Source organism: Homalodisca vitripennis, chromosome 2 (genome assembly GCF_021130785.1).
Source record: "Homalodisca vitripennis isolate AUS2020 chromosome 2, UT_GWSS_2.1, whole genome shotgun sequence".
In the NCBI taxonomy this organism is placed as follows: domain Eukaryota; kingdom Metazoa; phylum Arthropoda; class Insecta; order Hemiptera; family Cicadellidae; genus Homalodisca; species Homalodisca vitripennis.
This window is the reverse complement of record NC_060208.1, coordinates 238,479,504-238,503,824: the sequence shown is the minus strand read 5'-3', so window position 1 is coordinate 238,503,824 and position 24,321 is coordinate 238,479,504. Positions and strand designations below refer to the sequence as shown.

The 24,321-nt window shown below is 33.6% G+C and overlaps 1 protein-coding gene across 1 annotated transcript; it reads left to right on the top strand.

Moving 5' to 3' along the window:
* The first annotated feature begins 1,776 nt into the window (after nt 1-1,776).
* LOC124355521 (UDP-glucosyltransferase 2-like) lies at nt 1,777-22,206 on the top strand. Its single transcript, XM_046806685.1, has 5 exons — nt 1,777-1,843; nt 7,650-8,471; nt 9,168-9,387; nt 12,166-12,385; nt 21,239-22,206. The coding sequence occupies exons 2-5, from the start codon at nt 7,650-7,652 to the stop codon at nt 21,537-21,539; spliced, it is 1,563 nt and encodes a 520-aa protein (XP_046662641.1). The 5' UTR covers nt 1,777-1,843; the 3' UTR covers nt 21,540-22,206.
* The last annotated feature ends 2,115 nt before the right edge of the window (nt 22,207-24,321 follow it).

The following is a 24,321-nucleotide window of genomic DNA, read 5'->3' as shown; positions in this document are numbered from 1 at the left end:
AGATGTGGAAGCAATGCTGTTTTTTCAGTTTCACCAGAACAAACCTCTACTAACAATTTCGTGAAATGTCAATATAAAATAACTATATGCAAAATGCAAAATTCAATACGTTCAGAATACATTGAAATTCTTACACACTTTCAGATAAATATAAAAATTTTAACCCGTACCGAACATGGTAAACGTCATTGTCATTCTAATATGGGAATAATATGGAAGCAAACTGTAATTTTTAGATTGATCGTTTCTGAGCAAAGAATGTTTGAGTAGTCGATTCCTTTTCCCTTAAGAGTAATTTATTATTTTCTAAACCAAATGATCTACATCGATTTTATAAATATTTTAAGCTTTAATGAGACGTCCCTCATCTTAGTTTAGTGGCTAGGTTCTCTGCATCATTATATAGACTCGGGCTCGAATCTAGTTTGAACATTGCATTTTATCTGTAAATAAACGGGACTGTATAATAATTTGCAGACTGATATTTTATTGAACTAAGTTATTCTGAGCCTAGCCTGAAGTAATAATGTGAACAGTTTCAGACTACATCATTAAAAAAAAAAATGTTTTAATGGAAGTTTAGTTTGAGAGCACTTAAGCTAAGCGCATAGGGGAGACAATTTTTCCTTTCACAAAAGAAATTTGTTTTTAGACCGAGTTTCGCTGAAGCATTTACATATACATATACAATAAAAATAGAAGCCAAATTTAATTGGTTGTCCTAATAACTACTTTTATTTAATAATAAAAACTACTCCAAGGTTTTACTATTTGCAGATAACGCTAAACTTTATAATGAAGTGGCATCTGATCTGAACTTGATTGCAGAGATCTTAAATCCGACCTGAACAATGGTCTCACACAGTGCTTTGATTTATGAAATGGAGCTGAGTGTATATACACGTACAGTACTTTCTTTCACCTGATAGGCTTGCGTGATAAATTTCAACTATTCACCTGGAGGCAAATCACTCAGTAAGTCATGAGTGGGGACCTTGGAATAATAATATCGTCAACATTGAATCAGCGAGATTGGCCAACTCTGTGGGCTTCAACCCTCAAGAGCCAGGCGCATGATCTCCGACTTGGTGGTGCTGAATAAGGTTGTCACTGTCTCAGTAACATCACGTGAACTATTAGGAAGGATTGAGTTCCGGTGCCTTCAGATGTCCAGAAATACTAATCTTTTTGAGAGGAGATTCTATGCAACCCAATACTCATACCACATCACAGTGTCACGCCCGAATCGCTTGTGAAATAGCCTACCTGACTTTTTTGCTGTGTCTGAGAATCTGAGATGGTTTTGAAGGAAAACCGTACCGAATTCTTTTTATAGTGAAGTTTGTGTTACTCTAAAAAACGCATTGTGTGCTAAAACATCTACACACAACTGCGTACAAACTCGCACACCTGGCCATATTCAATCAAACATTTACATACTTCGACATACCCATTTGCTTCAATTGGCATAATTATTATTTTATTTAACTTCCTTGTTTTATAGCTGCTATTTATTTTTAAGCAACTGTAAATTTTATCAATTATGCTCTTAGTTTTCTGCATTATATTACACGCTGTATAATGTCAATTATTCTGCAATGATGTTTATAGTGCAATAATATATATATATATATATATATATATATATATATATATATATATATATATATATAAAACCACGTTGGTGAAAAAGACATACTGGTATATGCTTACTCGGCCATAATTTCTCTGCATCTTTTTGTTAAAAAAAGAACGTACATCAGTGAAATTGTTTACGCAAGACCGGAATTTTCTTATCTGTTCTTTGAAGTTCCGCTGCCGTTTTATTCTTCTAGTGAGAGAAGTATTTGAAAGTTTATACTCGATTTCCTAAGCAAATGCTAGGCTTATTTAATTTGATTTATATTAAAAAAGATACATGCAGGCCATAAATCAGTTTTAATTTTTTAGTTTTTGCATCATTGTTTATTATTTTGTTACATTTACGTTGTTATCATTTTGTTCTAGTGATCACTCAATTGCCTATTGATTGATCTAGTACATTTTGTGAATTACATAACAGCAAAAGTTGCCGGTCGTGAAGAGGTTAAATTTGAGGCTATATTTTTAGCTAATATTTTCACTCACGATGTAATATACAAGGTTTAGGTTGTAATTAATATATAATATAGCGAATTTATTCTGAAAGGTCATTGTCAAATTGCATGAGTCCATGAGTTGAAATTCATGAAAAACATCGTTAACCACTTTAACAATGATCAATTATATACAATGTATTTAATTTAGTTATTTCATGTAAATTTTTTTTAAACCAAAGCATATCATGAAAAGTAATTTTCTTTAAAGCTAATAATTAAAATAGTTCATTCATCAGTAAATAAACAGCAGGTTTAAACAGATAATTTATTACTTTCCTGTTGCTGAATTTACAACTAATAATTAGTTGGATATTAATAATTATTAATTTAATCAATTATTGATAACCATCAACCACGATGCATTAATTTTATTGATTGTGTATTATAAATGACAATAAACAAAATTGCTTACAAATATTTGTATCAGGTGTTTGTATATTCAATACAGGCATGAGTAACTCATGTATTCAATATAGACATGTATATTCATGTATTTTAGCAGATAGCAGTATTAATTTATTTATTATTATTTCAACGGCATCCGCCAATATACAATAATTTCACAACATTTTCATGCAACTTAAATATAACATCAACAAAATAAATAACAACTAATTAAATTACAGAAAGTAGTGATTATGCAGTGGAATAATAAATAAGTATTAAGATTTGTGAAATAATGTTACAATAGTGAAAAATCACAAACATCATCTCCAACTGATATTAAGGGGAAAAAAAACTCGTTACTGTTGCAGTCTCTTTTTAAGGTGTGCGATGCTGTCATAAAACATATCACCATCGGAAGGAATGCTGTTTCCACGCCTATGAAGTCGAGCAATAGGACCGTGGTAGCTGTAATTGTTTGAGTGGGGTGGCAGGTTGAAAACATATTCCTGGATCTGGTTCCAGCAGGCACCAAGAGGGATATCCTACTCAGAAGCTCTGGTGAATCGATCGCCATTAATAATGGCGAAATAATATCAAACATTCTCCTTCTGCACTCCAGCGTAGGCAGAAGAAATTCCTGCTCAAGTGCGGGGACAGAGACCTCCCGATAGGCTGCACCTCTCCGGACTCCTTGAAGTCTGCAAAATTTGTTTTGAATACTCTGTAGTTTGTGAATATGAGATGCGTAATGAGGGGACCAAACAAGAGTACAATATTCCAGATTAGGCCGAACTAAAGCCTTATACAAGAGCAGTAGTGTCTCGTCACCGAACGTCCCTCTAGACATTCGAAAAATGAATCCTAGCATTTTGTTTGCCTTCAAGGATACCGCATCAATGTGTGCATCGGGTGACAAATTTGTAGTCAAACTTACTCCAAGGTCGTTTATCGAGGTCACTCGCTTGATGTCGCCGGATACAGTGTAATTGAAAGCAACAGGATTCTTCAGACGACAGAAGGTGATTGTAAGACATTTGGTTGAGTTAATGACCATCTTATTATCATCGCACCACTCAGCAATTAGGTTCAGATCACGTTGAAGATTGAGACAGTCATCATGAGAGTAAATTTCTTTGAATATCTTGAGGTCATCTGCGAAGAGGAGATATTCCGATGATAGGTGGCTGATGATGTCGTTGACTAACAAGTTGAAAAGAATAGGGCCAAGCTTGGACCCCTGTGGGACACCTGAGGTGGGAGGAAATTCTTCAGACAAATGGTTTCCAAGTTTGACCCTCAGCGAGCGTCCACTTAAATAGCTCTTGAACCATTCTAGAGAGAGTCCGCAGAAACCATATCCTTCGAGCTTGGAAATTAGAAGTGAGTGACTAATCTTGTCAAATGCCTTGGAAAGGTCTAAATAAATGCTGTCCACTTGATGTCTTCGATTAAACGCAGAAAGAATATAGTCTGTGTAGATGACAAGGTTGGTCTGGGTGGAACGACCCTTGCAAAACCCATGTTGTTGGGGGACAATGATACTCTTTATGTCATTAGATATCAATTCCAGCACTCAACCTTCCACAACCTTAGCCAAAGCAGGCTGGATGACGACTGGCCTGAAGCTGGTGACATCAGTAGCATTTGGTGTTTTAGGATCAATTTTTACAATTGATTGTATTATTGAATTATTGGCTGATCATATTAGGATTTGTAGATACAACAAATGTATTATTACATTAATGCTGTAAGTGGCAAGCTCGATAATATCAGACCTAAAAAGTTAGTAGTGGCAAGGTCAGATATTTCCGACCTAGCCTATGTCACTTTATTTACACAATCCACCATTCAGGTTATTATGTTTTGTAACTGTGTTTATTTTGTGATAATAATTTATTTAGTAGGCTATTGTTTGTATTGTAATTAGAGCTTAATAGAATATTGCGATTTATGAAATATCAAGCAATTATTGATTCATTTTAGTTATTGTTAAAAACTGTAATATTTGGATGAAGCGTATTCAATTTTACACCTATTCATGTCATAAAATCGTATTTTTATAGATTGTATTTTTGTATTAATATATTTCAAATTTGTACAGTGCATTCCAAATATAGGCTCCTCTGATATTGTTTGAATATTATTTTTTTATTTATTTTATAGAAAATATAGTAAAATATGTAATATGGGGTTTCTTGGAATTTTTACAGTTATTATAACATTTGTACATTATGTGTAGATTTCTAATTTACCTATTGCAATGTGTAATGTAAACAACAACTTTCTATTTATGCATTATTATGATTAGGGATACAAATCTTAATGCTTCTTTACAGAATCTGGTAGGGACGTTCTACAAGGGAATGCTGAGGTCAAATTAACTATTGTGGCCAATCGGACCGAAGGAGATTGAGCCAAAATGTATTTTTACCAAAATTGACACATTTGATACATAAAATAAATAATTATGAAAAAAATAGCTCATAAATGGCTTTGGCTTGTAGGAGGCAGGAATCCCAGGCTAAAACAGTTTTATACAAAAGTACTAAGATAACTTGCAGTTGAATGTATTTTTTTTTATTGGCATGAATGTTCTATTTGATAAATATGATGGTTTATCAACGTCCTTTGAAACAAGGGGTGGAAGCCTAAGGTCCAAGTCAATATATGTACAATTATGCTTAATACCTTGTGTTTGAATGGGTTTTAATCAAAATTAACAAATGTTAAGTATATAAGTAATAATAACCAAGTAAACAGATATATTACAGACGCTAAAGACGTTTTATACACAACTACTGTTGATGTCTTAAAGTTGTATTGGATGTATTTTATCCAAAATTAAAATGAATATTCTGTATGATAAATATTAACCCTAGGGTCACAACCATTATGTACTGGTATACAATTTCATCGTTTACAATACAACGTATACGTTTTATGATCATATATATAGATCCATATCTCAATTGGTACAGAATAATTATCACAGAGTTTATATTTTTCGAAAGAGAGCAGAACAGACCTCTCAGAAGTCGGGAGTTGCCTGAGGGTGGGATCTATCTGACGCTGACGGTTGATGGTGGTTAGGATCTGGTGGAGAGAGAGATTTCCCAGAAAATGGGAGTTGCTAGAAGCTGATAACCTCTTGTGACTGGAACTTGTCAGAGGTTGAGGTGTTAAAGACCGGGATAGTTGAGGACCTTGTGGAATTTGGACCTGCTAGAGGCATGAAAATACCAAAGATTAGGAATTCCCAGAAGTTGAGAGCTAAAAGGGGCCTGAAAATTCCAAATTCCGAGAGCTACCAGAAACCCTAAGCTACAGCAGTCCAGGAACTCCCATAGTTTGAATGATGCCAGAGTGTATTGTTTTAACATTTTAGGTTGTTTGCTCAAATTTAATTGGAAAGAAAGAGATCTTTCCCCTCACACATATCTATAGTCTGAACAAGGAAATATTATTCTACTAAATGTCTCTTCCACTTTCTCTATATTGTTGAGATAAACTAAGTCATAATTTGAATATTAATGTATTCTGATAGCTTTAATATGACTACCTTAGTAATGATATACAACGTTGAAAATGAAATAATACAGTAAAACTCCAATTTTAGGGTTGATTGCAATTACTTATTAACATTTTTAATTTTGTTGAAGTTCATATTTTGATAATTCATAAAAAATTTAATTTATTTGTTATTAGTTGCAAAAATATTGATATTTTTGCAACTAATATCAATATAAATGTATTATAAATGTAATAAACTGTATATAACTTATTTATTTACAATATTAGGATAAATTAAATATATTAGCCCAAACATACTATTAGTTTGAGGTTATATCTTTTGTGTCTGAACAAGTTTGCAAGAAATCATTCATGAAAAATAATTATAGCATATTTACAGAAATGTTTATATATTAAATAATAAATTTTATATCCCTTATTAAATTAGGTAACTGTTGTATATTTTAGATTTCCTTCAAAACATTTATGATTATACAAATACACGTGCTTGAAAATAGAACATGAAATTCTTTGAGCCTTCTAATTCATTATTTTATTTAACACGTATAACACTATATTTTCTGAGAGAAACAATATATATTGTGTAATTAGATACATGTAATGATTATGTATTTTGTTCGAAAATGTTGAAAATAGGGTGACCATCATATTTACCTACGCGCCGATCTAGTGCTTACTCTCTTTCTGGTATCTGCCATATATACTGCACCAAGAGAATTTAGTTCTTTACCGATAACATAAATATGGCACAAAACAGGTTTTTGGGGAATCAGATATTGTTTTTTTGTTGATGTATGTTTTGGTTTCAAAATGAGCATTATTTGGTCAGACAATTATAACAACTGAAGTTAGTTTTATTTAAATTCTTTGAACTTTTGAACTGTGGTTGTTATGAACATAAACAAGAGGTTTTGTCACATTGTCTTATGACCTGTTTTGCTATTTGGACAAATAATTAAGATTTAAATAATATCTTTCTAAAAACATTTGTAAATCTTTTACACATACTTGATAAAGTAATTAAAAAAAATTATAAAAACCTTACCAACCATTTAATTCATTTTACATGTACCTCTAAACCCCCAATTATCGCATTAGCTCTAATAAGTTTTTCTTCTGATATCCCGAAAGGTTTATGAAAATAATATATGTAATTTTAATACTAGTTTCATTTGTAATTGTGTATAGCTAATATCTTAAAATGGCCAAAAGTAATGTGCCACAAATTTTGTGCAAAAATAAAAGACTGGCAAAACAATATCTAAGATATTTCACTAAAATTTCAATGGCATACATTTTTATCACATAAATATATGATTAGGGAAAAGGCAGTTTACATAGTTATACAATGTTGTATTATCCATGTCAAGTATTCTTACTACACTAAAAATTAGTATAATATACCATTAATCATTAAAGTTTTTTAAAATAAATTACATATTGGTTTAATTTTCAATGTTATGACAGTTTTATAAACAAGCATAAAACAGCTATAAAAGTTTGCCAGTGTATGAGGGAACACTATACCAGTTTTTCGATGCAAATATTGTTTAGGTTCCTATAAAATATTTTTTACGTGATTGATTGTTTCAGATGTATTGGGGAACAGTTGCCATTGCCTGCCTGACAGTAGTATTGGGCTGTGATGGGGCACGTATCCTGGGATTGGCAGCATTCTCCATGCGGAGTCATTGGATCGTGATGGAACCTCTCTTCCAGAAGCTGGCTGCCGTAGGACACAACGTCACCGTCTTCTCATCTTTCCCCCAGAAGACACCATTGCCCAACTACAAAGATATTGATTTCTCTGATAGAATGAAACCGATAGTAGATACATTTACTTTTGACATGATCAAAACGACTTTGCCAAGTCCATGGGTGGCAACATTTTTCTTTAACTCATCACATGGATCTAGTTGTAAGCTTCTAGATGAACCGGAATACAAGGACCTGCTGAGAGCAAAAGATAACTATGACATTATAATAACCGAAGTATTTGGAAATGACTGTTTCGCTTATTATGCGTACAAGCTTGGAATTCCGATGATTTCGATTACGACCGGTATGGCTGTGCCATGGGCAGCAGAAAGAGTCGGGTTGCCGGACAATCCATCATATATACTCAACTATTTAATGAAATCTGGGTCCCAGATGAATCTCTGGGATAGGATTTATAATACTATAACTCTCGTTTATGCGAAGTTTTGGCATCTGTACGTGTTTAATCAACAGACTAGAGCAATAGTCGAGAGAAGCTTTGGAGAGCATTTGCCACCATTGAATGACGTACTTGCTAACTATACATCAATGTATTTCATCAACAGTTATCATGCCCTTTTACAAAGCAGACCTTTCCCTCCTAACGTTGTTGAAATTGGAGGAATCCATATTAAGGAGAAACAACCATTAGCGAAGGTATGTTTAATGGTTAAATTTGAAATTACTATTGTGATGATTAGGCCATAAATGGGTCTACTTTCAATATTTAGTAATAGCAAAGATCCAAAACATTACATTTCCTCCCAGGTAATGCATGAGTGTGTTTTAGTTTGGTATGGTGCAGAATAATCTATGTCCAAAAGTTGGGATTTGTGTTTAGTCTAAAAAATTGACCATCTTTAACATTTTATATATTTATGTTGAACAGATTATATGTTTGATTAGTTGGCCTAACAAAAATGATTAAAAACCTGACAGGGTTCAACAGACCTTAACATGTTGAAATCATAATGTTGCTCATCTGTCTGTCCATCTGTTTGTCTGTGTGATGACCCTTGATAGAAAGGTTGAAACTTGGAACATAGGTTTCTCTTGGTTCAAGAAAGAACCCAATTGATTTTTGGGTGAAAAGGTCAATTGGCAGTTTATTCGTCTGTCTGACCATCTTTGCAATAACTCGTGGTAGAAGGGTTCTAGAGACTTTGCCACTTGGTGTATAGGTTAAACTAGGTTCAAGAAAGAGTTGTATTGATTTTGGGGTGATAAGGTGAAAGAGTAGTATTTCTAACTGTCTGAGCAATAACTTTTGTTACGTTCTGTTGGGTTCTTGGATGCTCTGTTGTATCGGTTTATTTATGATAATTAATAGAACTGTGTTTTATTTTTGTTTAGGATCTACAGGAACTTTTGGATAATGCAAAGAATGGAGCTATTGTAATGAGTTTTGGATCATTGGTTCGCACATGTACTTTACCAAAACACGTAATAAGGATGTTCATGAACGTTTTCTCAAGAATACCACAGATTGTTATTTTGAAATACGAAGAGGATTTTCCAGAGGCTCCAAAAAATGTGATAATGAGGAAGTGGTTGTCACAGAGAGATTTGATAGGTAAGAGTTATGGAAAGACTGTGTTAATTGTATTTGTAGTGTGTCAAACCTCTCCAGTACTACACTAGTTTAAATTGCATAAATGTATTTACTATAAAAAAAAATAAATTTCCTTAATACACACTTATGAAAAAATTAAAAAAAGTAAAGTGACACATGAGTAAGCTAAAAGATACAATTGATAATATTTTTGTTGTTTTGTTCTTGTGCAAGAACAGAACAGTTTGTCAAATAACGGATTCCAATTAAAATATATAAAATAAAGAACATAAAATGCCACTAGCATATACAACTTTGACCATGTAATGGATTTATAACATGGTATTACATTTCAGTTAATAAATGTACCATATATTTTTTCCAGAATTTTTACCACATTCCTCATGTAATACCAGAAAAGCTCCTGAAAGCAGATTGAAAACAGATTTACCTTATTTCAACCAGATTCAAGCTGAATTAAATTAGTTGGTCATGAGTTCGTTGAAAATGAAAGATTTAAACATTTCTCAACTAAATAAAAATTGTTTAATTTCAATATTTGAAGTGTATTCAATTTAATAAATAAACTCAGGATCTTATGGTAAAAGGTAATTTGTTAACAAACTGTATTCGATTAAATTTATGACTTACTTTTGTTTTGCGTAGTATAATTTGTAGCAGATTTAAGTTCATTTTTTCCCTTGTATCATTTGTGGTAGCTTCTCAAATCTATCAGTCAGTAAAGGAGAGGATGTATACACAATTTATTTTAGGTCCTGAGAGGTTACCTCAATAACAGCTCTGTACCAAAAAGTCTGTAAGACATTCTTGATTGCATCCCAGTAGAAGTCAAGGATCTCGATATGTTCCTTGGTTGTTAATGTTCATTCGGCTGATCAGTTAAAATGAGAAACAGTCGATCTTAGCAAGGACAATCGCATTCTTCCAAACTTATCCATTACACTCATCCTTTATTTACGTCTGGTATGACACTATTATTTACATCCTCAGTATTATATGCAGATGACACTACACTCTTGAATTTCAGTGAAAATTATGAGAATCTTATTATGGAAGAAAACTATGCGGTAAAATCGGCTATGGAATGGTTTGAGACAAACTACGTGTAAAGATTCCTTTAGGGAGCTTGGATTGCTGACTTTACCCTGCCTCTATATTTTCGATGTCGCCCTGTACTGTAGACTCAAATGTGAGTTGCTGCAGGGTAGGGATGTCCATCAGTACGAGACTAGAGGCAGGGACAACTTTAGAATCGACCAACACAGAACAATTGCTTTTGAACACTTGCCGTCACAAGTTGGTGTCAGAATAATCAATAGGCTCCCTGAAGTTATCAAACAACTCGATGATCCAAAGAAATTCAAAGCTCGTCTAAAACACCTCCTGGTATCAAAGGCATTTTATTCTGTTGATGAGTTCATGATGGGCCGCTGGGATGAAAATTTTGAAAATTAAGAGCAACGAGAAAAATCCCTGGTTCTGATTATTGCCTTTCATTAAATAATAATTTTAGTTGACAAATCATCAAATAACTGATGTATTTTTTGTACCATTACTGACGCTTGCAATGCAATTGTTGTAAATTGTTTTTATGCAATAAAGGAATATTATTATTATTATTACTTAGTAGTAAATGATCAAAAGACTGAGAAAATACTGTTCACTTTAAATAGGAATTATGAAGTTAGTAAACCTGTAGAACTATTAGGGGTATACCTTGACAGCAGATTGAGTTGGGAACATCACATAGATCAATTGTGTAAAAAATTATCTAGAGTAGTCTATCTCTTGAGTAAATTGAGACATTGTATAACTACAGATATGCTTCTAGCCTCCTGTTATGCATTTTTTCCATTCACACTTAAGTTATGGTATAACTCTATGGGGGAACAGTAGTAGTGCAGTAAAAGTATTGAAATGGCAAAAAAATGCATTATGTTTTATGACAAATGTTTCAAAAAGAGAGACTTGTGTTCCAATTTTTAAGGAATTAAAAATAATGACTATTCCTAATATGTATATATTCTACTGCCTTATAAGTGTAAAGGAACAACTTGAAACATTTTCATCTAAGCAGGATATTCATGATTGTCCTACTAGAACAAAACATTTGTTACAACTCTTACCAGTTAAATTAACCAAAACAAAATGCAGTCATCTTTTTATGAAAATTAAATTGTTCAATAAGTTACCATTAAATGCTAGATCTGTATCTTTAGTCAAATTTAAAACAGTTTTGAAGTGCTGGTTAAAATTTAATTTATTTTATTTTGTTTATGAATTCTTAAATTGTGATACCACAACAATAATTTTTTAAATTTTGTTTCTCAATGTATTTATTTATTCAGTTTTAATATTGTTGAGTTTTAAAATTTTATCCATGTTAAATGTGTTAGTAGTTATTTATTATTGTTAATTTATATAGATCTGTTGGTTGTTTGGTTATTTTTGTTATTAATTATATAGATCTATATATTTGCTGGTAGGCTGGATTGAGTAGGTAGAATCTAAGTTGTTTGTTTTAGTTTTAGTTTAGTGTTTTAGTTTAGAATATTTTAGTAACTTGACGAAGTCTATTGCACTATTGAATGTGTTTAAAGACCAATAGAGATCTTGAATCTTGACAGCATTTTTAGGTTTGTAATAGTGCAGTTTTAAAATTACAAAGGAATAACGAAGACTTTGTTAATGTACACAATTGATTTTCTTTTGTGGTAATTAAGAAATTAGAACTGATGAATATTGTACTGTCCATTCAATAAGATTAACGATTTTTAGAGCATGAAAACGTTGTAGCTGTGATTGCACACGGAGGCCTATCAAGCACTATTGAGGTGGTGAATTTTGGCAAACCCATGATTGGAATTCCCTTCTTCACAGACCAGTTTCGCAATGTTAAATTGGTAGAAGAGAAAGGTGCTTGTATCTATCTTGACATAGATGACATTTCGGAAGAAAAAATAGCAGAGGCAATATCAGAAATAGTCTACAACACAAAGTAAGTGAAATCAAGTGAAATTTGGTGTTCTTTTTTGAGTAGCATAATATATATATATATATATATATATATATATATATATATATATATATATATATAATTTCAATAAACATTGAATCACAAAAAGTATTTGCTCCGCCGGGAGTCGAACCCGGATCTCTCACTTGCCGGGTGAATGTGCTACCATTACACCACAGAGCGCTTACTTTTTCCGATTCAATTATTTTGTATCGGTATATATATATATATATATATATTCAATATATATATATACAGGTTTTAAAAGTTAAGTTTAGACTCTGATCATCTAACATCTACCATTATTCAATTAAATCAAACTTTAATTATTTGGTTTACAATACACAATTTAATTTTACAGGATAGAGAATGAAAAGTCTGCACAAAGTTAATAAGATGATGTGCTAGTAAAAGCTTAAATGCATGCTAGCCGAAGAATTTTATTTATACAATTTATTTTAGTTAGCGATTAAAAAAATTGATTTTTATGACATTTAGTCATATTCATATTACTTCTAAAGGGCTAACAAAAACTGTGTTCTTAACGCAAGGCTTTATTTTAATTCGATTATGAATTCAAGTAAAATCTTATGAATTCATAACACATATTACACAAAATGAATTAGTGGGCTACTTCTACCAATAATATTTTCATAATTTACAACATTTATGTATAAAATAAAACAAATTTATGTTTTTGAATGTTATTCAATTATAATATTAATTACGGTACAAGTTAAAATGATCCATGAAAGTTAAAAAATCCAATGACAACGGTGAACGGCTATTAAGCTTTGCAGATGCATTAAATTTTTCAATAGCCAGCACACGACTTCCCCGTAAAAACATACATAAGCAAACTTGGACCTCACCAGTGGACTGACAAAAAATCAGATTGACCATGTCTTGGTGGATGCAAGGCACGCTAGAGCTGTTACACAAGTTAGAAGCCTGAGAGGAGCAGAACTAGGATCAGATCACTATCTAGTCAAAGCCAATATTAGACAAAGAATAAAGATAGAAAAGAGGGAAAAAAATAAAGTGGAAGAAAAGATAATCTTTGAGAGACACAAAGTGGTAGAGTACCAAATAGAGGTGAGTAATAGGTTTGCTGCACTACAAACAAAAGAAGTAGAACCTGAATACAATGACCGGGAAGGACAAGTAGAAGAAGTTTGGTTAAATTTCAAAACGGCTATAAAAGAAGCAGCAAAGAAAATCTTTACTCAGAAGAATGCAGATTGTTAGTGGAAGAAAGAAGGAACATAAAGAAGAAGATGCTGACAAATCCAATAATCGAAAACAAAGAGGAGTATCAGGAGATCATCAGATGTGTTAACCGTACATTAAGAACAGAGAAAAGAAAATATATAAATAACACCCTCCAGAAAGCGGAAGAAGACCTCACTAACAACAATACAAAAGATTTCTATAGAAGAATAAGATTCTTCCAAAAAGGTTTTAAACCAAAACCCCAGGGTGTTAAAGATGAAAGAGGAAGAATAATACATGAACCTAGAGAAGTACTCAAGGTCTGGGAAAACTATTTCAAAGATCTTTTAAATTCGGAAGAACAAGCAATATCAGAAACAGAAGAAGAGCAAGAGAAAGCGGAAACAGAAGAACAACAAGAAAGACCACCAGGTTATGACAAACAGATATCAGAACCTACATTAGAAGAAGTAAAGGATGTGCTAAAAAGCTTAAAACAGGGAAAAGCACCAGGAGATGATGCAATACCAATAGAGTTAATAAGACATGGAAGTGACTCACTTTTAGAATACCTCCACAAAATGATAATAAAAATATGGAGAACGGAATTAACCCCGAAAGAATGGAAAGAGGCAGTTATTGTACCTATTCACAAAAAAAGCGACAAACTGGACTGTAAAAACTATAGAGGTATATCTCTACTCAACACAACCTACAAAATATTATCCAAGCTAATATTGAATAGACTCAAAGAGTATGCAGATACAAATACAAATACAAATACAAATACAAATATTCTTTATTTTCAAATACATTAAGTATTGAAATGGCGTCAAATAAAATCATCACAAACAGTTGTTACAATTTCAAAAATAAGCTTTTCAAATGGCAATGTTCATTGTCTTCTTTCAATAAATTCGTTAAGTGAGTAAAAAGGATTGTTAATTAGCCAGTCAGTAAGAGTAGTCTTCAGTCTTCTCCCGGTGAGGCATCTCAATTCTTCAGGTAGAAGGTTGTGCAGCTTCATGCCCATGTAGGAGGGTTTCTTTTCATATAGGGAGAGATGGTGAACTGGTAGTTGGTAACGAGTACCGTGTCTAGTATTGTAGTCATGTAGGTGTCTATTCTGCGTCAGGGGTTGTCCAACAGCATACAAGATGACTTCTTTTATGTAGAGGTTTACTATTGGCATAATCTTCAGGGTTTTGAAGGCTTCTCTACAACTTTCTCTGTAGCCTAGCTCAGCTAAGGTTCTTACGGCCCTCTTTTGTAGAATCAAAACTTTCTGAAGATTACTTGCAGAAGTTCCTCCCCATATCATTAGGCCATACCTGATGTGAGTTTCAAACAAGGAATGGTAGGCAATTTTCGCAGTAGATATGTCGCTTATACATTTTGTACGTTTGATCATATAAAGGGAGGAATTTAATTTGGAGAGAAGATTGTCTACATGCTGTGACCAGGTAAATCCCTCATCAACAATGACTCCTAAATATTTAGCTTGGGTGTTTCTATCCACGTCGGGTATTGTTGGTACTTCATCACATCTTCTCCCTAATGCGACTTGACTAGTTTTGTCTGGATTTACCACCAAGTCATTTGAGTGGCAGTACTGATAAGCCATGTTCAAGGCTGTGAATGATCTGATATCTAGATTGTCTTTTTGTCCACTCAAGAGCAAGGTGGTATCATCAGCGTACATTGAAACTGTACAAAATTTGTCCAGGTGTTCGGGTATGTCATTTGTAAACAGTATAAATAATACTGGTCCCAAAACAGACCCCTGGGGCACTCCTCGATTTATAGGTAAAGGTCTTGATCTAGTTATTGCTGTGATTCCACTTGTTGCTTGTTTTATTTCTACTATTTGTTTTCGGTCTTTAAGATAGCTTTTAAACCACATCTTGGCTGTGCTCTTAATTCCTAATTTGTCTAATTTGTGTAATATGAGATCATGGCTCAAGCAGTCAAATGCTTTACTCAGGTCTAGGAAGAAACTAGTAACATGTTTTCCTTCCTCAAGGTTGTCAATTATGTAGTCAGCAAAATCGGTCAGGGCGGTCATGGTTGATTTTCCCTTGATGAAACCATGTTGTCTCTCAGTTAATAAATTAAACTTCTCACAGTGGTCCAAAAGCCTTCTCAGGACAACTTTTTCTAAGATTTTAGAGAAAGTTGGCAATATTGATATTGGCCTGTAATTGCCAACTTCGGTTTTACTCCCCTTTTTATGTTTTGGGTAAACTTTTGCAAGTTTTAGGGCTGATGGAAATTGACCTTGACTCAATGATTTGTTAATAATACTTGTGAGGGGGATTGTTAGTGATTCCTTACAATGTTTAAGTATTTTTGTGGAGATATTGTCGGTGGCTGCAGAAGTTTTTTGTTTGAGATTTTTTATAATATTTTGTATTTCTATTTGGCTTGCGTGTTGGTAGTTATGTAAGTCATGGCCGGTGTCCGAGGTTGTGTGTGGGTCTATAGATGGTTTAGGATTGTTTTTCAGCGTTCTCTCAGCGATGCTGGTAAAGAAGTGATTCATATGCTTTGCAATTTTATAGGGGTTATCTTCTACATGTCCATCAATTTCAAGCTTGAGTGTTTGTTGTATTACATTTTTTGTCTGTCTTTCATCGTTTATTATCTTCCACAAGGCTTTAGATTTATTTTCTGCTCTATTTATGAAACTGGCTGATGCCTCTTGTCTTAATTTTCTCAGCCTCAAGTCATATTCTTTCTTAGCCTTTGCTAGATTGCGTTTATCTTCTTCATTATTTGTTTTCTCATATACTAGAAGTTTCTGAAGGAAGTTTTCTTTTAGCAAGTTTACCTGATGGTCTACAAAATGTTTATTTGTCACCTTCTTTTTCCTTCTAATTTTCTTTAATGGACATGCTTGATTGAGAGCCATGGTAACTATTGACATAAATTTAGTATATGCTTCTTCTGCAGTGTAAGCATTGTGCACTTCATCCCAATTTTCTTGTAGCAGTAAAGCATTTAACATACTAAGGTTATTCTGGGAATAGTTTCGGCTCATTCCACTGTAATAGGTGTTTTCCTGATAAGTCCTTATTTGTGACGTACAAAGTTGTGCAGTATGGTCAGATAGGCCGCTGTGAAATACCTTACTTTCTACGTCTTCAAGTGGTAGATTTGTACAAACACAGTCAATTGAAGACCTTGTATTCGATGTAATCCTAGTAGGAGGTAGATTCAATCTATAAATGTTGTGACTGGCCAAAACATTATTAAGTTGTTTGTTTTCGTTGTCAGTCTTTAAGCAGTCAACATTGATGTCACCTAATAACAGAATGGGGTGATTTTCTGCTTTTGTTTTTTCCAACATTTCTGATATTAGACTCAGTGCTTGATGAAGGTTACCAGAAGGAGGTCTATAAATTCCAGTAATGTATAATGGTTTCTTGTTCAATGTTAGCTTAATCATTGCTGTTTCGCAGATTAATTCTTGACAGTATGCTGAAACAGGGATTGTCTCTGTCAGGTGGAATATGTTTTCGTCAACATATATTGCTGCTCCTCCTTTAGTATGGTTACTTCTACTAAAGTAGGTGGCAAGTGTGTAGCCAGAAATTTTGATATTTTTTAAAATGTCTTCTTTAAGTCCATGTTCTGTGAGTATTAAGATCCTTGGCTGTACTTCTTCAAGAAGGTGGACTAATCTGTTAGTTTTATTCTTCAGTCCTTGGATATTCTGATGTAGAACAGTGATTTTTAGGTTAACTTGTTTGCAGGGTGATGGGGATTTACAAAGATCCTGGTTTTGTATTTTTGTTTGAATTTGTGAATTGCCTTTGGATGTTTGCCTAAAAAATGTTTTTCTGGATGAACTCTATAAAAAGTACTTTGTCTAGGTGGTGAATAGTCATTTGGAAAATGTACCTGCGCTTCAACAACTATCTTATTGCTATTTAGTACTGGAGTGTCTGGTGTTTTCAGTTTTTGTGACGGGGTTTGTCTGGCTCCCCCACTCTTCTGTTCATGATGGTCAGGTATCGGGCCGGAACCCTGTGTCACAAGAGTCCTGGTCAGTTTTTGTGACGGGGTTTGTCTGGCTCCCCCACTCTTTTGTGCATGCTGGTCAGGTATCGGGCTGGAACCCTGTGCCGCAAGAGAGCTGATCAGTTTTTGTGACGGGGTTTGTCTGGCTCCCCCACTCATCTGTTCATGATGGTCAGGTATCGGGCCGGAACCCTGTGTCGCAAGAGAGCTGATCAGTTTTTGTGACGGGGTTTGTCTGGCTCCCCCACTCATCTGTTCATGATGGTCAGGTATCGGGCCGGAACCCTGTGTCGCAAGAGAGCTGATCAGTTTTTGTGACGGGGTTTGTCTAGCTCCCCCACTCTTCTGTATAGTCTGGTCAGGCGTAATTAGATCAAATTCCGGTGTTTTGTGGTCTCTACACTTTTTTACTTGTAATGAAACACTAAAGTAATTTGATTTTCTAGTTTGTCTTATTGGGTAGTTTTTACTTTTTAGTTCTGAAACTGGCTTTAATTTAGTAAGACGAGCCTTCTGTGTCTTCCTTATATTCATTTCTTTGTTCTGGTCTTCTTGTCCCGTTATTGTATTCAGGACATCAGCCTTAAGGGCTGGCAGAGGGGCATAATTATTCATGACATAACTCGCAAGATCTGCCATGGACTGCTCCATATGGTCAAATTTTTCCAGGACAAGAGCTAGATCCAACAAAGAAGCAGGATTAGGATTTGTCGATTGTGAGCTAACAAAGGTTGTTTGGGTTTCCATGTCTTTAAAAGTTTTAAAATTGTAACTATCAGTTTGCTCAGTCATTGTTTTCAATTTTGAGATGATTTTTTCTTGCTCGTCTATTTTATATAGGTAACCAGTGAGCATTTCTGATTGTTTTATGTCGTGTTCCTCAAAAATATTTTGTAAGTCAGATTTATCTTGTTTACATTTAATAAGCTCCTGCTCTACATCCTCCAACTTGTTTAGCAGGATTTCAATTTTCTGTATATGTTTAATTTCTATGGCTGAGAGTTCTTCAACTTTTGCTTCCATACTAAGTGAGTTGGCTTCAAGTAGAGAAATTCGACTATTTAGATAGTGGATGTTATTTTTCAGTTCATTATTCTCCTGTAGTAAGATTGTTCCGGCCTCTGCAGCTAGGGTCAGAGATTTTTCTAAGTCCTGATCTTCTAGCTTTTCATGGTCAATCAGTTTAGATTTTACTTCGTCTAGTTTTAAGTCAGTCAGAGAGGGAGGGATAGAGGGAGTTGTGCTTCCAAAACTAACACATTGAGTAAAACTATTTTCAAGGCCTTGAAAAGAACGGTCTGGAGTGATTGGAGTTGTATTTAAATTTAAATTTGGATCACTATGTTCTTGATCAAGCTGTTGGTCTCTTCTACAGGTAATACATTGCCATTTTGCAATTTCAGAATCGGTCCATTTTTTTAAGCTTTTTTCTGGAATGTTTTGGCATCCTGAGTGGTACCATTTTTTACATTTTCCTGTACATTTTATTCCTGAAAATCTGACACCTATATCACAATTGCCACAAGGATATTTTGTGGGCATTTTGTACAGCTAGGTACAGAGTAGAGCAGGAGTACAGCTTAAGCTAGGTCAGTAAGTACACAGCTGCTAGCAGTTGTCAGCAGGTTGCGTAACAAGTGCTGAGCTGGTTGTAATGAGGTCAGGCGGTAGTAGGTCAGGTGGTAGTAGGTCAGGTGTGGAATGTGAGATGTCAGAACAGTCAGCACTGCTTCCAGTGGTTACCATATGGTACCAGATTATTCCTACAAATGTTATTTTAAATCAAACAGAGCTTCTCCTTTGTCAGAAATAGTGTTGTTTAATATGTAAAATATACATATATTTTTGTATTGTTAAGCTTGGTAATGGTTACTTAAGTGTTCTTTGTTGATGTCATATGCTTAGGATTCTTGCAGTAAGTAAAGTTGTTGTTATTTAACTTGTTTTCTTGATTTTTTAAAATGGAAAATACTCACAGTACTTGACAGTCGTTAGTGTGCACAAGTTAGGTGTTGTTTTGTACTTATACCACTAAAACTATAACTTATTACTGGAGCACTTTCACTGAGATTGTTGGCTCAATTGTTGGATAGAAACATTGAAGATCATCAAGCAGGCTTCATGAAAGAAAGATCTACAATAGACCAGATATTTATAATGAAAGAGCTAGCTTCTAAATACTATGAATACAATAAGGATCTGTATATAATATTTATAGACTTTAAAAAAGCATACGATAGTATCTCTAGAAGTAGTCTATGGAACATTTTGAAAAGGTTTAATATCCCAAATAAACTGATAAGTCTAGCAAGACTCTGTGTAAGCAGCTCCAAAGGAAAAGTACAGGTGGGAAAGGAGTACACAAACTTGTTTAATATAAATACAGGAGTGAGGCAAGGTGATGGAATATCACCAATTCTATTCAACTTTGCTCTGGAAGAAGCACTAAAAAAGATAAAGGGGATGCCTGAAGGAGTAAAATTAGGAGATAAGTTCAATATCCTGGCATTTGCAGATGATGTAGCCATTCTAGCTGAGAGAAAGAAGGACTTAAACAGACTAGTAGAAGCCTTTTTAGTTGAGGCTGCAAAAGTAGGATTACAAGTAAACGAAGACAAGACGCACTACATGAAAATAAGCAGAAGAATGGAACAGGAAGGAGAAAAGCTAGAAGTACTCAACCATGATTTCAAGGCTACAAAGGAATTTAAGTATTTAGGAGTGACGATAACACATGACAATAGAGAAGAAGTTGAAGTCCAATGTAGATTAGCAGCAGCAGATATAACATACTGGAGCCTTGCAAAACTTATCAAAAGCAAACTATTAATGAGGAAAGTTAAATTAAGAATTTACAAAACCATGATCTTACCAGTTTTGATGTACGGGTCAGAAGTATGGGCACTCACAAAGAAATCCCAAAAAAAGTTAATAACCTTTGAAAACAAAATACTAAGAAGAATTTTTGGACCAGTTCAAGAAGGAGACATATGGCGGATCAGCAAGAACAGAGAACTAAGAGAAATATACCAAGATCCCGATGTGATTGCACTGATCAGGAGTAGAAGAATGAGATGGATGGGCCATGTTGCCTGTGGGGGAGAAGATAAAATGATAAAGAAGGTGTGACGAGGGGAACCAGAGGGAGTGAGGCCATTGGGAAGACCCAGAATGCGATGGAGAGATCAGGTGGAGAAGGATTTAAGAACGATTGGCGCTACACTGGAAGTGGCTCAAGATAGAGGAAGTTGGAGAGACATTGTTGGCGAGGTCAAAAACCATCTGGGTTTTGAGTGGCCACAGGAGTAAGAGTAAGAGTACAAGTTAAAATACCTCACAGTACATATATACCACTAACTCATACATATACAACAAATGCATATTTAAGATAGCAGCGTTAAGGCACGGTACATCAGACATTAAACTTTATTTTTTCAATAACAAATAAAATCAGTAGATTTCCTTGGTTTAAACTGATTCCTATAAACAATTTATACATTTTGTATAGTTAGATTATTAAAAGTCTTTTCTTGTTTTTACTAGGATTGTCTAATCTCATAGTAGAGTTTTCAAAGACTACATCCAAATTTGGATTTTTAGGTACAGAGATAACATGAGGAGATTGTCACTACAGTTCCGAGACCGGCCGATGACAGCGCTACAGTCAGCTGTGTACTGGACTGAGTACGTCATTCGACATCATGGTGCTCCACACTTGCAACCAGCTTCTGTCCACCTTCCCTTCTATCAGTACTTGCTACTGGACGTCATAGCCGTTCTCATCATCGGTTTTGTCACCATCATATACACTGTTTACTTTATCATCTCTCTTTTACTGGCTGCACTCAAACACAAGAATCACAATAAACGTGAAAGAACTAGTACGAAGAAAAAAAATTAATCTACTATAAAATTCTCATTCATGCCCTTGAGTGCTACATGTTTATTACAGTTGTTTGTCGTATCTACTACATCCATTTGACTAAGTTCTGCATAGATTCTTTTCAAAATCTTAGTTCAAAATAATAGTGTATTATTATTTTTAAATAGCCAGGAATATAAACGGACATGCAGATAAATAAGAAGATAAGATATAAATAGGAAAGAGAAGTAATGGTAAGAAGGGTGATTGTCATAAACCTTATTAATAATTCCTGTTTAATTCACCCAACTACAGTGCTTGGAAGAGGTGAATGGTGGACAAAGCATCTGACCCCACATCTCCTACAGCTCTGGAGGTATTTGTATTTCACCTACTGGAGTTTGTAAGGCTGTCTTGGAAAATATTGGCACCAAGTAAAGAAATGAGCACCAAGTAAAGAAATGAGGGCAAATTCCCTGGCTCTTGTTGGTTTTCAAAGAAACTTTTGTTATTTGATCAAAATACAATACAGTTTCCATCCACCTTCTTCAGTTCTAACTCTATTGTAAATACCACTGTGAGGTAACACCCCAGAAACTTACTATCTAATAATGTAAAGAGAAACCAACAGCTTGCAGTACAAATTCATTGCTATAAAAATATGTACAAATTTTAAAAATAATATAACATTTATACTAAAAAGACAGTCTATTACTATTTATTATCTTTCCAAATGTAATGTAAATGATTTACACTCATAAATTGACTCATTTCCCTAAATAAAAGGTTGGCATTTTTCAAGACAAAACTGAAAGTCCTTATACTGGCTGTTTACAAATTACTTTATTAAACTCATTTAATGTGTTTAGAAAAAATAAGTAAGAAATGTCATATAGTCCTATCTTGCTTAGTTTAATGTCAGTAATAAATATATTTTAGGAAGAAATTATATATAAACTAACAAAAGTATAACATAAAAACTTTGCAAAATGTTTAGTCAAATTATGACCTATTTTTTCCATTAAATTTCAGAAATATATAATATCAGGATCAGGTTTCAAACTGACAGCCATACACAATTTTCAAACTGTAATAGCTCAAACCTGAAGATGTTATAACAAATTTACAATAATAGTGAAGTTTTACTTACTTTAAATGAATATTTGTATACCAAGTTTATTTCACTACAACAATTACTTATAGACTAGTAAATGTTTTACCAAGTGCCACCCCCCATTTAAAATACACTTATTGAGTTATTAATGCTGTTTAACTGCTGATTAATTGAGTTATTAATGCTGTTTAACTGCTGATTAATTGAGTTATTAATGCTGTTTAACTGCTGATTAATTGAGTTATTAATGCTGTTTAGCTGCTGATTAATTGAGTTATTAATGCTGTTTAACTGCTGATTAATTGAGTTATTAATGCTGTTTAACTGCTGATTAATAATCAATTTATTATTGTAACTAAGTGTTGAAATTGTTCTTTGTTTGAGATTTGTTTTTGACGATGGAAGGACTGTGAAGGAAACAGGATTTTTCCGAACATTTGCTATTGTTCAGTGATTATGAAAATCAGTAACACCACGTTTATTAGATCGGCGTAGATTCTGACGTCAGTCGTAGGTGGTTGGTCGGCGAATGCAAACCTATTGTGACCTGTATTTTGTAGTTCAGTTTTAATAATTAGTGTTGTGTTTGGCTTTTTATTAAGTGCATGTTTTAAAGTTAGTGAAATTGACACACAACTTGGTGATTGTGATTCCTGACTTAGGCGTGTCATAACGCTATGGTAGAGTTTGTTTATTTTAACCAAGTTTGTAATTATGTGTTACGTTAGTTATTTACCTGTAGATGAAATCAGATTGCAGATCTTGAAACGTAGTGTAACCGATTGTTTGTATCACCTAACAATGGCAAATGTTCTGAAAAATCCTGCTGAAATGACATACTCATTTTTATTTTGTAACAATTGTTGTTATTGATTTTCTTGTATGCATTATTATGTTGTATTGCCGAATTGATCTTAAAATTTTTTAAATTAGTTTATATATTGTACATTGTTAAAAAGCTGTTCCATCAGTATATTTTTGGTACACAAATAATATCAATGCTCAAATTTGGCTGTGTTATTTGTTTAATATTAATTTCATGTTATATTTTAGGATCTATTATTGTTGGATCCTACTGTTAGCTATGGATACACAATTTTATCATTGATTTATATAAATGTTATTATTGATTAATTTGTTTTATAGAATGTTATACAGAATTTATTAATATTACAGTAAAATCTCATTCTTCCAAATTCATTTTAGTTTGCCACAAGTAAAGTTTAATCATCAGTAGTACTGACATAACCCTGGTAGTGCTGGCTAATGTATTGATAAATTTTGTCCCATTTCATGTTAATTTGTATGTAACATGACTGCCAGACCAAATCTGGATAAATGCACACCTGTAAATTTGTACTTAAATCTCCTGCATAAATTAATACATTTAATCTTGTTTTGTTTCTATTGAAGTGGCAGTTATGATAACAATAAGCCCTCCAAATGTGGTAAAAATAAACCTATATCGCTTTAAAATGCTAGGCCATTTTCCAACATAAGATGCGATTAAAAAAATGAAGTTTTAAATACAAAAATGTGGTTAATTATCATGTATTATACCTAATGTTTTAATGACAAACATGCTCTATAAGGCAACAAATCAAATACCATTTTCTGTTCAGAAAGGTAGAAGGAAAAGTTAAGTTGACTGGCAGAGCAAAAAGCATTTTTCTTTTTTTTATTGATGATGTATAACTGCTTTCCAAA

What these genes read in the sequence shown, in the direction of transcription:
- LOC124355521 (XM_046806685.1), top strand. Translation starts at nt 7,650, where the DNA reads ATGTATTGGGGAACAGTTGCCATTGCCTGCCTGACAGTAGTATTGGGC. An exon ending in AGAAACAACCATTAGCGAAG is followed by an intron (nt 8,472 to 9,167) that starts GTATGTTTAATG and finishes ATTTTTGTTTAG; the next exon opens with GATCTACAGGAACTTTTGGA. An exon ending in GAAATAGTCTACAACACAAA is followed by an intron (nt 12,386 to 21,238) that starts GTAAGTGAAATC and finishes TTGGATTTTTAG; the next exon opens with GTACAGAGATAACATGAGGA.